Below are 13,140 nucleotides of genomic sequence, written 5' to 3' on the forward strand. Positions count from 1 at the left end.
ACAGACAATTTGGAAATGTCAATCAGCCTACAACACATCTTTGGACTGTTCGATTAAAGCAGAATACCTTGAGGAAACCCCCAAAACACAGGGAGAACATGCAAACTCCGCACACGCAGTGGGTGTGGGCCTGGAGGTACGAGACAAATGTTGTCCACTCAAATACACAGTTAATACACGGTCTCAGAGGTCTATGGACCATTTCGTTTAGCCAATGGCTTGTTTTGTGGTTTGACCCACACTAACAGAGCACGGCTATACTCCCTCCAGTGGCTTCCTGATTGCCTACAAAGCCAGAAATGGACCTTACCTTAAAAGCACTTATCACGTCCCACTCCCTCAGAACCTCCAGCACCGCTCGACCGGTCCAATCATCTCACACGGTATAAAGAATACTGTGCATCAAGGTTTCTCTCTGTTCGGGCGCTCAGGTATTGGAATGAACTCCCCCTAGACCTACCTTTTCATGGAGTACTTAAATTAGCACTTTGTTTTTTTTAAATAAATAAAGATATAAACATTGTGTTGTCTCGTGGACTATCGACCTGGAACACGATCCTAAAGCCTGTAGGATATCCACCAAAACTGACTAGCAGTGTTTTTCACAAGTTTTTCTTTCCTTTTAAAATCTGCTTTAGAAACAACTGCAAGAGTTGCTCATTAAACAGTTGATAGCAGTATGAGTTCTCAGAGCTGTAGTAATAATAATAATAATAATAATAATAATAATAATAATAATAATAACAACCCATAGTGCCTAGAGTCTAAAAGTAGTCTAAGCATGCCCTCTGCTGTCCTACACAGATCTCTGGGAAGACGTGCGGACGCTGGTTAACATTTCAGCTGTATTGACAAAAAGACACAAGTTATAATTCACCACATGACCATCTCAGCCCATTTCCTAAACCCTATTCTAATCAGAGAACGACTTGATCTCGTCACACGTAACAGCTTTGTGTTAAAACGCGCCACAAAAGGTTTGCAATTCAACAAGGTTTTTATTAAGATAGTCCTGGATCTACATTACCGTCATATGCATTTCCCCAAGTTGTTAACTTGCAAGTACATATAATAATAATAATAATAATAATAATAATAATAATAATAATAATAAACAACAAGTACAATTTTAAGCATAAAAATATGAATACAAAAAAAAAACAAAACATTTGAAGAGTAATATAGGAACAGCAGTGGCAAAGTGGAGCAGACGCCATTTTGCACCTGTTTCTGCTCGTTTTTTAAAAAATTACAGATTGCACGCAAAAAAAGGAGGAGGAGGAGGAGGAGGAGACTTCTGGGGAACCAACATGGGTGGACGTGCAGAGGGAGCAAGGCGCCGGAGTGCATGTGTGAGGAAGGCTACACCTCCCTGGAAATTCGGGAGAAAAGTACAGCGCCACTTTCCAGCTTCGGTGAACGAAGGCATCACAAGACCCTGGTACAGTGAGCTGTAATCATCGCTCCACTGGTGAGGACCAAAAGGTTCTCTGATTGCCAAGACACAGGCAGGACAGTAACTAGTACGAGAACGGGACGTTACGTAAACAGAAGTATTGAAATCCGACAAACTGCGCTATGGTGCCACGGTGTCCGTGTATGTAAACGTAAAAGGACAAAAACAAGTTTTTTTTTTTTTTTTTTTTGATTTATAAAAACACTAGGCATGTAAACATAGCCTTGATCAGGCTGTACAGAGAGAGATCGAGATCAAGGTCGCCTGGACCTCATGCGAGCGTTATACCTCATATTTATTCCTTGATTTTAAAAGCCCTTTGCGTGTGAAAGACAGACAGACGTAGGGAAAGTTAGCGTGCACTAGTGACGACTGTCTATTTACTTATTTATATACAGATACACTTGCAGCCCGGCAAAGCGGTTCGCTCGCGTGTCCCAGACCGCAACGGAATTGAGACATTTTGTTGGTCGTGTATTACGTAAAGGCAACGGCATCAGAAAACATCATACCGATATTAAAACTTAAAAAAACAGGACTGACTCGAACGACTGCGAATCTTAAGATGAATGTAAAAAAAAAAAAATTAAAAAATAATTTAAAAAAAAAATAAATAAAAAAAAAACCTTGATTGCATACTGCTACAGTTTTCAGGTTACGATTCGTTACGATGATGAACTACGCCGTGGCGCCGGTTAGGGGTATATGGATACCGTTTTAAAAAAACAAAAAAAAACCAAAAAAAACAACAACAAAAAAACCCAACACGAAATATAATGCATTTCAATAAAAAACTTTTTTTTTTTTCCAAAAACAGCACGTAAGCATCTTTATATAGCGCCGACAGAATCCTTTTCATCTTTTGCGTCTACTGTATACACCCATAGTGTGATCATACTTTAGACACAATTATACAGTGTCTTCTGTCAGTAAACATTAAAAAAAATTCAAATAAAAAATACTACCTAATAACAGTCACCGTCAATAATAATAAAGCAGTTTCTTTTTAAACAGCAACAAAAATAAAGGTAAATAACTTAATAATAATAATAAAAGGTCACAATAAATGTAAGTTTGCAGTTATGCAAGTAAACTGGAAAAAAAGAGAAGCTCTCATCAAAATTAAAAAAGTTAAAATTATATATATATATATATATATATATATATATATATATATATATATATATATATATATATATATATATATATATATATATATACATATATATATATACATACATACACACACACACTTTTGGAGCGAATCCAACATTGGAAGACGAAGTTCAGCACCGCCTTTCGACATTTGCATCTATTGTATTTCTTTCAGGAAAAAAACAAAAAAACAAAACAAACAGTTGGTTGTTACTGTAACCTTGAAGTAAATCATAATGAAAGCTAAAAAAATGTCTTTTTTGTAAGCATTTATATAGTAAACACCACTGGTGAACACCGACGCATCGGTCTCCATGGTAACACCTCCAATGCACAACACGGTAACTGTACACTTTTTGACCAGCGAATTTATCACCGTGACAAAATTTTAAATCATACACTTATCATTTCGTCTCGGAATAAGAAACTGCTCACTGGAGCGGATGACGTAATGACTGGTGTTCAGAATGTCGAGCTGAGACCCTGAGGAAACTGGACCGTGATATAAACGCTGCCCTTTGTTTTTATGCTTGAAACTGACATGCATATTCCTGATTTGTTTCTTCTATGAACATAAAGCAATTATATAATATTTTTTAAAAGTAAAACCCCTCCGATATGAACAGCCTCTCTTCCGTCTCTGCGGTTTTTCTTCTCCTGATCCTGTGCGTGTCATGCTGTGTAGGACCCGGCTCGCTTCACAGTCACATTCGAGAGCCTTGTTCTTGAAGAATCTGTTAAAGTAAGACAGAAAGCGTACGTTAAATAAATTTAAAACGCAAAAACTAAACAAAAAGGCATTCGAATGCAAGCGCACTAAAGTACGACTGAATCGTAAATGCTTCAATTATTCTGTCCAAGAACATGAAGTATAATGAGAATGGCATTAAACATTAACGATGGGATGGAACGAGCCAGAGCAGAGGAGAGTTGAAGTGAAATCGATGGCTGCGAGGGTGTTTTCGGGGACAAGACGGTCTTGCTGCTGGATGAAGTGCTGAAATATTGAGGTTTTCCAGCACTAACTCTGTCTTCTGGATGAGCTGAAAGTCTCATGGCACTGCTGAGAAACTGTCGAACATTCATAGACTTAAAAAAAAAAAAAAAGAACGAGATAAATAGACGTGACCTGGGCTTCTTAAAAAAGTTTAAAATTCTACAGGGTGTCCCAAAAGTCTCCATACACATGCAGAATTTACACTTTTGAACAAATGGTTCGTACTTAGTGTATATTTTTTTTATGTTGAGTTCGGACTTTGAAGAAAAAGAAAAAAAAAGGGCTGAAAACATTCTTGCGGCTAGATCCGGGGGTAGTGGAGGTGGGGCACGGAGGTGGAAAGTATTCACACTTGCACTAAGCATGTGAGTGTGTCGTCCTCTAGGAGGCGCTGTCGCTTGACCCACACAGGAACTTAGTGAATTACATGGCAAATAAAAGCTGGGTTTCTTCTAAAGCTGTGTGTTCATCAGGAGTGTGTTAGAAGGAAGAGGAAGTACCGCGAGCGATCCCTCAGGCTGAAATCCTCACCCTTTATACAACATTAACACTATCACGATTGTAGTTCTCCTTGAATGAATTTGTTAAACAGTCAACATGGAGCACGCGCGTGCTTGTGTGCGTTGATACTCGCCGTTTAGAGCTTTAACACAGAGGACGAGTGTTTATTATAAGGCACCATGTCTGAAAGCGTTTCGGCACGCGAGCTCGTCTGTAAACGACGGAACGTTCTGGATGCAACGAGGGAAAACGTTCTTGCTCACGCTTCAGACGTACCCTGAACAATATTACACCGATGTGAAAGATTTACTCAGAATTCGATTAAACGTGCATCTCATCTCGGAGGGAAAAAGGGGGCATGGCCAGATATATGCGATGTCTGTCATGAACGTGTTTCATCGTTACGCCGGAAAACAATACCGGAAGCTGGTTACGAGTCTGCTGTGATTAGCATTCAGTCAGTTTTTCTTTGTGATTAATTAGCTGTTAACTGAATTAATAAATACAGTTAACTCGTTAAGGTTAAGCTCGTTATAAAATGTAAATAATAATATTTTAACTTCGTGTGCGCCGTGTCGAACAGTGACGTCACCGTGATAAACACGCCGTTTCGTTTTCTAAATCTTACGACTTACATGATGAATCCACCAGTGAGCCACGATACTATCGGCAAATCGTCTCAGGTGTGTGTAGCAGCGTGCTACAGTGACGCTTACCTTAGCCTTGTCGCTCTGCTCACTGTTTGTGCCGTATGACTGATTGTGCAGCTCCTTGGACACGACGCAGAGGAACTCCGCCTGGTCTTCGTTTCCGTAATTGTATGAGGAGCCGATACTGACCAGCTGGAGGAACAAAAATAAATTAGATCGGCACAGCCCGTTAATGAGTGAGAACAACGCACGGGTTTCTGACAATCTTATAAAGAAACAAGCTAAACGAACGTCTCATCAACCAACGGAATACTTCTGTATCCCACTCCGACGTGGACAAACAAATGGTAGGTTTTGCGTTTGAGTGGGGCGTGATGCACACCTCCAGACTAATCTGATTTAAATGTTCAAAAGTGACTGCGAGGCATAGCTGCTCGCCCTTCTCCCTCAGGGTAGGAGACCAGAGGGTTTCATCCTGCAGTAACGGGAGCGAACGACAAGGAGAACGTCGAGTGCAAAGCAGTTTGTTTATATATTTATATTTACAGAAGACCGTTAACACAGCGGAAGCCGTGGGTGTCGTCACGCTTTGCTGTATTTTAGATAAATATCTACAGTTAATTGGCTAGTTTCATTTCTATCGTCAATAAACTATTTCACACATTTGACATCGTTTGGATCTTTTCCAAAATCTAAATCAGTTCACCGGCTGGTTACAATAATAATTCTACACAAATCTTACGTCCAACCACTCGCCCTTGAGTCCATATACATATGGACCATGTTCGTCCTGTCCTGATCAGAAACCTACACACAGACTAGATTTGGGCAAAGAGTCTCATATCCCAATTAGTGAAGTCATTTCTACAATACACAACACGCTTCACGACATGCGTTAGTTTTAGACGTCGATTGATTGTGAATTTTATCGATACCGATAACTGATTTGGCCAATTAATCAACCGATAGCTTTTAAAACCCGATACTGAAGGAAAATATAACAAAATAGAATACTGCTGAACTTTAGTAGAAAATTAAACAGTACTAACTGTACCATGAAAATGTACTGTATTATTTTAAACTAAATAAATATATAAATATTAATGTATACTAACTATTAATAAACATTCAAGTAAATAAATGATATACATCCAAACTGAAACGAAAAGTAACACTCCAAATAATAAATAAAACCCAGAAAATGAATAATAAAAACACTTCAAATGACAACAAAATTAATCAAGTGATTGTTTATATTTCACCTCTAGAGGCCGCTCTCGCACAGTATAATGACAGCGGACACACTTCTCAGCTGCTCCGCAAAAAGAAAACACTATCGGTGTGGATTTTTGCCGATATACGATAATTCCAGTGGTCACTTATCGGTACTGATGAATCCGGGAAAAAAGACAATAAATCTGTCGAACTCTAATTGATTTGCTCACAAACTGCCAATGTGGGGAAAAAAAAAAAAAAAAAAAGTACAGTTTTTTTTCTGTACCGTAAAAAACAGTACAGAACTTTAACATCAAATCAGCTGCTCCTGCTTAGAAATCAGTTTAGAACCAGTTCTCATGAAACCCTTTTCTGAGATATCATGGGTATCGTATACACGGTTTATTACAGTACCGAGATCATGTCGTCACATCACCCTGCGCCTTACACACCGATTTTTATATTCATGAAAATCCTGTAAACGCAGAAAAACCTTCGTATCCTACTCGTGCTCCTGAGGGCGTCGGTCTGTCAGCGCAGAGCCGTAAACAGACTTAAATATTTTTACTGACACAGAAGTGAGTCGAAACAACTTCCACTTTACCCTTACTAGTCATTTCATGCTCCAGGCGATCTCTGCATTTGACCTTTTATCAAGTTTTGTGGGCGTCGCAAAATGCAAATGAGCTGTACCGGGAACGTGCTTTGCATTATATATCCACAAACACACACACGTATGTAAAGCATTACTAAATACGTAAAAGAAATAAGTTCAGTTTGGCTTATTCAAACACTTACACACAACTGCACATAAAAAATAAATAAATAAATAAATAAAAAGATCGATGAAGTAATTTTAAAGAGTTCTAAATAAAGATGCCTTTAGACGAGAAGAATAATGTATCTAGCGAACACCAGGCTGGGAGTAACAGAGCGTGGTGCTGTAGCGTGACCACACTTTACATATTTATTTAAAAGGTATATTCGTTATCTTAATCACTCGCCCAATCCCATATACGGATAATACGACCTTGTCCAACACCGTCATTTTATCTCCCCCAGGCGGTGAACTCTTATCAAGTGCCACGACCCACGAGTAACTCCATCGCTTTCCACTCATGAGCTCACAATAAAAGGCTGCAGTATGAACGGTTTTGATGGATTTTGCTTTTTTTACTTGTACAATATTAATAAATATTACTTGGATTTAACTTGTCGTTCTGAGGGAAACCCTGCAGCGGTCGATAGAGGAATTAATTACTCCTGCACTAACCATCGCGCACTCTTATTCTCCCACGGAATTATAAACATTATTAAACCAGCAGCCATTTCCGTTTAATTACCCATCGTGCTCTGCACTGCTACACCGAAACACAGCCTGGTGATTTTCTGACAAAATTCCTTATTTGACGCAGGAGGAGGAAAAAAAAAACAAAAACAACAAAACATGAGACGTTCAAAGCGAGGTGAAAGACGTGATTGTAGGCCGCGGCTACAGGCGGACGATCTGCTGATCCTGAACGAACAGCTGCTCATTCACTTCACACTTCCAGAAGAAATACCACACCTGGAGACAGAGGGCAGTTTAGAAACTATCGCAGGTCAAGAGACTGCAAACTGGACCGCAATCAGAGAACTGGGCTCGAGTTTCTTTTTCAAAATTAGAGTTAAACCAAGAAAAGAGAGAAGAAAAAAAAACAACAACTATGTTTACGCTTTTGTTTGTGATTCTGTACCATTTATCTTTAGTCATGTTTAACACTTACATAACTTTTAGATTATTTTAATTAGTATAGCTTTATCTTACATGTCTACACTAAATTAAATTTAAAAATATAATTATTTGGCACACACTGATGTGACTAACCAGAGCAGTTTACTTTAAAAACATGAACATCTTTACGTTAATAGCACATTTATGTACACTGTTCATACACTGTCATCGTTTCTTTCGTTTCGATCGCCGGCACGTTTATGCCTCGCTGACAGGTGTGGTTTTTCCCACTCAGGTTACAGATCTTTCAGGAGGTTTAAAGGGGTTTTTTTGTTTTTTTTTTAAAACACAAACACTAATTTGCAGGCATTAAAAAAAACCTCAGTTTTTTATTTTACTACTGTTTGTAGCTGAATTATATATCGTGATACGCATCGTCCTCGAGTATCATGATACGATATTTTTGTCATATCGCCCGGACCTACCACCACCACCACCTGCGCTTACCTGTTCAAACTTCCAGCCGTCCGACATGGTGGAGACCATCTGAGTGAGTTCCTCCTCTTGGCACTGGAGGACTCGGTAGACGTGCTTTACAGGAAGCTGGAAAGAAACAAAAAGCGGAATTAGTCTCGCGTGTCAGGATGAATGGCACCTCTGGTCCAAAATCATGGCTGTGGTGTTTGGTGGTGAACTCATGTGTAGACAGATGGTGCTGAATCGTTCCCTCCAGCCCCAGCACGCTAGCATTCCAGTGCTACTCCTACGGGAGGCTAAATTTGGTGGGCGGACTGCGCTAACTGACCCACTGAGCTCAACAGACTGGCATGAACACACCGAGCCAGCGCAACCGATAAGATCAGAATCACGAGCGCTTCAAAAAGACCGAGTGTTGTCTGTGGATGATTCGCTATGAACGGCCGTTTCTCCTGGAAACCTACACGCTGTTACGCTGCACTGACACTGGAGACTCCTTTCGTAAATCTCTCAGAAACTGTCACTACAAGCTATAGAAACCGCAACGTATTAGAACGAGTGCTTTAATAGAAACCTGTGGTATAACACTGCACTCGACTAAAACCCAGAACTCATCGTTCACTACACTGATGACTCGACTTCCAGCAAGAGGACTACGTCTACGGACTCGCGTTGTAAAACGTCACCGCTATCGGGCAGGACCGATGTCTTTCTGACATTGTATGTCAAAGAAATTTGAGTCGTAGGCTGGATAGTGGATTTTTAAAAATCATTAAACACTTCAAATTTGTTCGCTCAAACAAACCGCAGCTACAGTGTGAAGAATCTAAAAGCCACAACGACGAGAACGAGCTGCGTACATTTGTAGACGAAGTTGGCCAGGAGTTCATCCGGGCTGAGAGGCTTCAGAAAACATGATGCTCATTTCCAGTAAGGGAACATAGTGAGCATCGATGCTCCCTGGTTTTTAAGATTTTTTTTTAAAGGAGAGAACGTTCCACCGTACTGGAAGGATTTTGGGATTGAGACAGCCCTTAAAATGGCCGACACCCTGATCGGTGCTCTGAACTACTGAACTCAGGAGCTGATTGAGACACACCCGTTCTTACCTTTAAAGGAGCTCTACCGTATATACAAGCATTATCTCTAGAGCAATCAACATACACGGACAAAATCTCGTCTAAAACAAATAGTTAGAGATAATATCTACTTTACTTTAAATAACCGCGTTACCCGTCAAAACGTGTTATAACTGGAGAGGTGATCGCTCTTAACAGCAGAAATTTCCACTCTATAACATAATCAATTCCCATCTGTTCTCACACACTTTACTCACCTGAGACGTTTTGCAGTCCCGCTCCCTGATTTTGTCTTTCACTAGTTTTATCAACGAGGTGATGTTATAAAACTCCGCCTCTTCCAGAACACCTAGTCAACAATAAGAGGTCATTAACAATCAATCGACACAATGTGCAACAAATAAATAAACAGAAAGCCTTCACTGAGAGCCCAGGAGGGAAAAAACAAACAAACATGCAGGTCCAGACAGGAGACCAGAGCATTCCCATCATACCTTCCTCTGCGAGGCCTCGGTTGAGCACCAGCTTTCCGTGTCTCAGATAATTGAGGACTGGGCCGAAGTACGTGGGGTCTCGGTCGATCAGGTACGCGCCCGTCTCATCCTAGAGTTCGGATCGAAAGATAAAAAGGAAAATTTTAAGAGGTTTCTTGAAAAGGTTAGAACAAGCCATTTTACATCCTGACTCAATCATGGTGGTTGGCGATCACGTGAATAACTCCAGGTCTGAGAGAAAGAAAAAAAAAAAAATCGTCTAACAATCTGCTCTTCTGTTTAATTTAACGTTACACGTTTCAGAGCCGGATTTGGAAACAGTGCCACGAGTCAAATTCAGACAAGCCGGGTTTACTGAATTGAATACGTGCTAACGTAGTCTTCTTCACTCTCCTGACTTGTGTAGTTCAGCGATAAGCGGTGTCCATCTCGCGCCACTAAAACAAACAAGTGCAGTGTCTCAAACCGCATGTGAACGTACAGCTGCGGGCTGTACAGCGCTGTACAGAGGGGCAGTATGTCCGAATTCTCAGTAGGTGAGGAATACCCGGATCATGTACTGCTTCCCGGTGAGATTTTGCAGTGTGCAACCATTGGACATTACGCGAGACAAAAATTCCCCATAATGGAGTTATGGACGAGCTCAGAAAAAAAAAAAAAAAAAAAAGTGGAGGAAGACACTGTCGGTTCTTTTTAAGTATTTAAACCTTGGTTAAACAGGACTTGTTTATTAATAATACACTAATAAATTGTTAATTTGAACGTTTAAACACGAAAACAGTTTGAATTTTTTTTTGTTAAACCGACCAAGCTAGGCCACAATTTATGAAATGACTGACTGACAGGAGGGACACCACAACGTAAACAAACTTCCGGACCGTATCCGGACGTAAACAAGTATTCCGGACCGGAAGCCAGTTTTCCAAACGGGTTTTCTCAGCGACTTGATACATTTTCTCACTAAGCACGCGGATTAAATATTTATATTTTATTTTACACATTTTCTGTTACATCTACATGTAATGATTAAAAAAAAACAAACAAAAAAAACGATGGCACCCTTAATGACGTACGTCTATATAAATAATAGTTTACAACTTTGCTGGTTCTAACTAATCTATTCAGACTAAAGTCTAGGCAAGCTGCTGAATGTCTAGGCTTCAAAGTTTTAATTTAAACCGCTGTCGGAAAAAAGAAAGAAGAGAAATGAGACTTTTATTGAACTAAACAAGTCTAAACAAGTTAGCACTTAGTCACTGACTCATTAACGCCAGTGTTAGCAAGCAGGCTAAAGTTACATGCGTTTAAAATGTCGCTGGGTTTTCGAGTTTCAGTAATAATAATAATAATAATAATAATAATAATAATAATAATGTGGAGTAAGTGTGGTTATTTAACTCGGACATGAATGAACAGCTAATCAAATCCGCGGTTGACGTTGTTGAGTGGTGCTGGAGTTTAACCGCTAGCTAACCGCTAACATTTCTCCACACACCGTTATCGCCATCACATCAGTCCCGGAATGTATTTATTTTGTCCTTGTAAGTTATAAAAATAACAAATAAAGCGAGCTGTTAAACTGTTAACAAAACTGATAAATGAAAAATGAAGAGTATTGTTCTTTCTGTTCAGAGCAGTGGCGTGAGCTATCGAGCGGAAAGCTAGCGGTTAACTCGCCTTGTCGGAGTCGAGGTCGGGGTCGGCCTGGCACAGCCGGTACAGAAACGACTTGGGGTCTCGGCACAGGGTCTGCCTGGTGGTGAGGAAATACGTGCCGCCGACGTTAAGGCGAACCCACTTAGACAACGAAGCACTTATGGTTGAGTGTATTCGGTCAACTGCAGACAGGGCGGGACACCTCCGGGCCACAGAGCCGCTCGGGTCAGGGCTCTTCTCCGCCATGCCACCTCCGCTTCTCTGTCTTTCTCCCTCCGCTCTGCTCCGCGCTACTCTTCCTCCGCTACAGGAACTGAGCTCAAAAGCCGGAAATGATCCGCTTCAATCCGGCCGCGGCCACGCCCACTGAGACAACGGTTGCCAGGTTGCATTAACCGGCTCAAACCACAATACGATGTCTCACCGCAACACGATACTACACTCAACACGATACAACACAAGTTACAACACGATTCATCACACCATGATACAATACAACACGATACAACACAACATGATACAACACACCACAAAACGATTCATCACACCATGATACAACACATTACAACACACACCAAGATACAACACACCATGATACAATACAACACACCACAACACAACACGATACAACACCAAAGTCAACACCTCATGATACAAGACAACACGATTCAACACACCACAACACGATACACCACACCACACCACGACACGACACAACATGACACACCACAGTTAAAGGCCCCAGTGAAGTTTTGTGGATTTATTATGAATATTAGTATGAACCTTAAGGTTATCTATAAACTAGTGCGTTCCAAAACAATGACAAAATTCACATTTAGCAGATTCAAAATTCTCTCTCTCTCTATTTGCAGTTTTGATGACATCACTCTGCACTTCAGCTTCAGATTGTCCAATCAAATACTCTGTAAAATCAGACGTGTCCCGCCCACAAAAATATAAAAATCACCTTGTTGAAGTGGTTGAGCGAGAGAAATCATATCTGCAAGTGCGAGTCGTAAATCTTTCTTTGGCTGTTCGGTTGCGTGTTTTATTCCCGTTTCCAACTGTAAGTAGCTTGAATCCATTCACGTTATAGCTCAGGCTGTTGATACTAGCTATTTAAAAAGGGGAGGGACCACTCAATTTGTCCCGCCCCTCAACACATCGAATAACGCTGCACATTTTTAAGGCACGTCACGGGAACTTTATCCCTTGTGTAGTCTTAAGGTTATGTACACTACTCTTGCCCTAAGGGTCAAAAATGACCCGCCTTCACTAAACCCCTAAAATAAAGCAGCTTAACTGGAATTTAAACTTTAAACTGGAATCAGAAACTTTGGGAATATCTGGGTTCTCCCTCTTCACAATGAAGAAAGACTGCATTTAATCATTGGACACCACTCGCTTTTATTACAACAATATTGTCATAATTGTTTTCTTTACTAAAGTAGAGGATTATTGCTTATTATCCATCCATCCACCCATTTCCCATAACGATTCTGATCCGATTGTGTGGGATTGGACCAGACGGGCTAGCATTCACTCCCCATGCACATCAGTGAGCCTTGGGTGCCCATGTTCCTGTCGCGAGTTCACCGTACGTCCTTCCTTGAACCACTTTTGGTAGGTACTAATCACTGCAAGGCCACTGTTTTGCTGTAGACTGAAGACATTTGGGTTTGAGATCAAAAGATGAATATGAGAAGAGAGTTTAGAATTTCAGCTTTTATTTCCTGGTGTATATAT

General features: G+C 40.4%; 1 protein-coding gene across 1 annotated transcript; it reads right to left on the reverse strand.

Moving 5' to 3' along the window:
- Window positions 1-978: 978 nt before the first annotated feature.
- On the reverse strand, window positions 979-11,723 carry kctd5a (potassium channel tetramerization domain containing 5a). The gene is made up of 6 exons (XM_017455157.3): window positions 11,416-11,723; window positions 9,739-9,847; window positions 9,502-9,593; window positions 8,196-8,291; window positions 4,826-4,951; window positions 979-3,345 (listed from the first exon to the last, which is right to left on the reverse strand). Exons 1-6 carry the CDS (start codon window positions 11,638-11,640, stop codon window positions 3,316-3,318), a joined length of 678 nt encoding a protein of 225 aa, XP_017310646.1. The 5' UTR covers window positions 11,641-11,723; the 3' UTR covers window positions 979-3,315.
- Between the last annotated feature and the right edge of the window lie 1,417 nt (window positions 11,724-13,140).

The sequence above is a fragment of the Ictalurus punctatus genome, chromosome 24 (genome assembly GCF_001660625.3).
Source record: "Ictalurus punctatus breed USDA103 chromosome 24, Coco_2.0, whole genome shotgun sequence".
NCBI classification, from domain to species: domain Eukaryota; kingdom Metazoa; phylum Chordata; class Actinopteri; order Siluriformes; family Ictaluridae; genus Ictalurus; species Ictalurus punctatus.

What these genes read in the sequence shown, in the direction of transcription:
- kctd5a (XM_017455157.3), bottom strand. Translation starts at nt 11,640, where the DNA reads ATGGCGGAGAAGAGCCCTGACCCGAGCGGCTCTGTGGCCCGGAGGTGT. An exon ending in ACGGCTGGAAGTTTGAACAG is followed by an intron (nt 4,952 to 8,195) that starts GTAAGCGCAGGT and finishes TTGTTCCTCCAG; the next exon opens with CTGGTCAGTATCGGCTCCTC. An exon ending in AGCAGAGCGACAAGGCTAAG is followed by an intron (nt 3,346 to 4,825) that starts GTAAGCGTCACT and finishes TTACTTTAACAG; the next exon opens with ATTCTTCAAGAACAAGGCTC.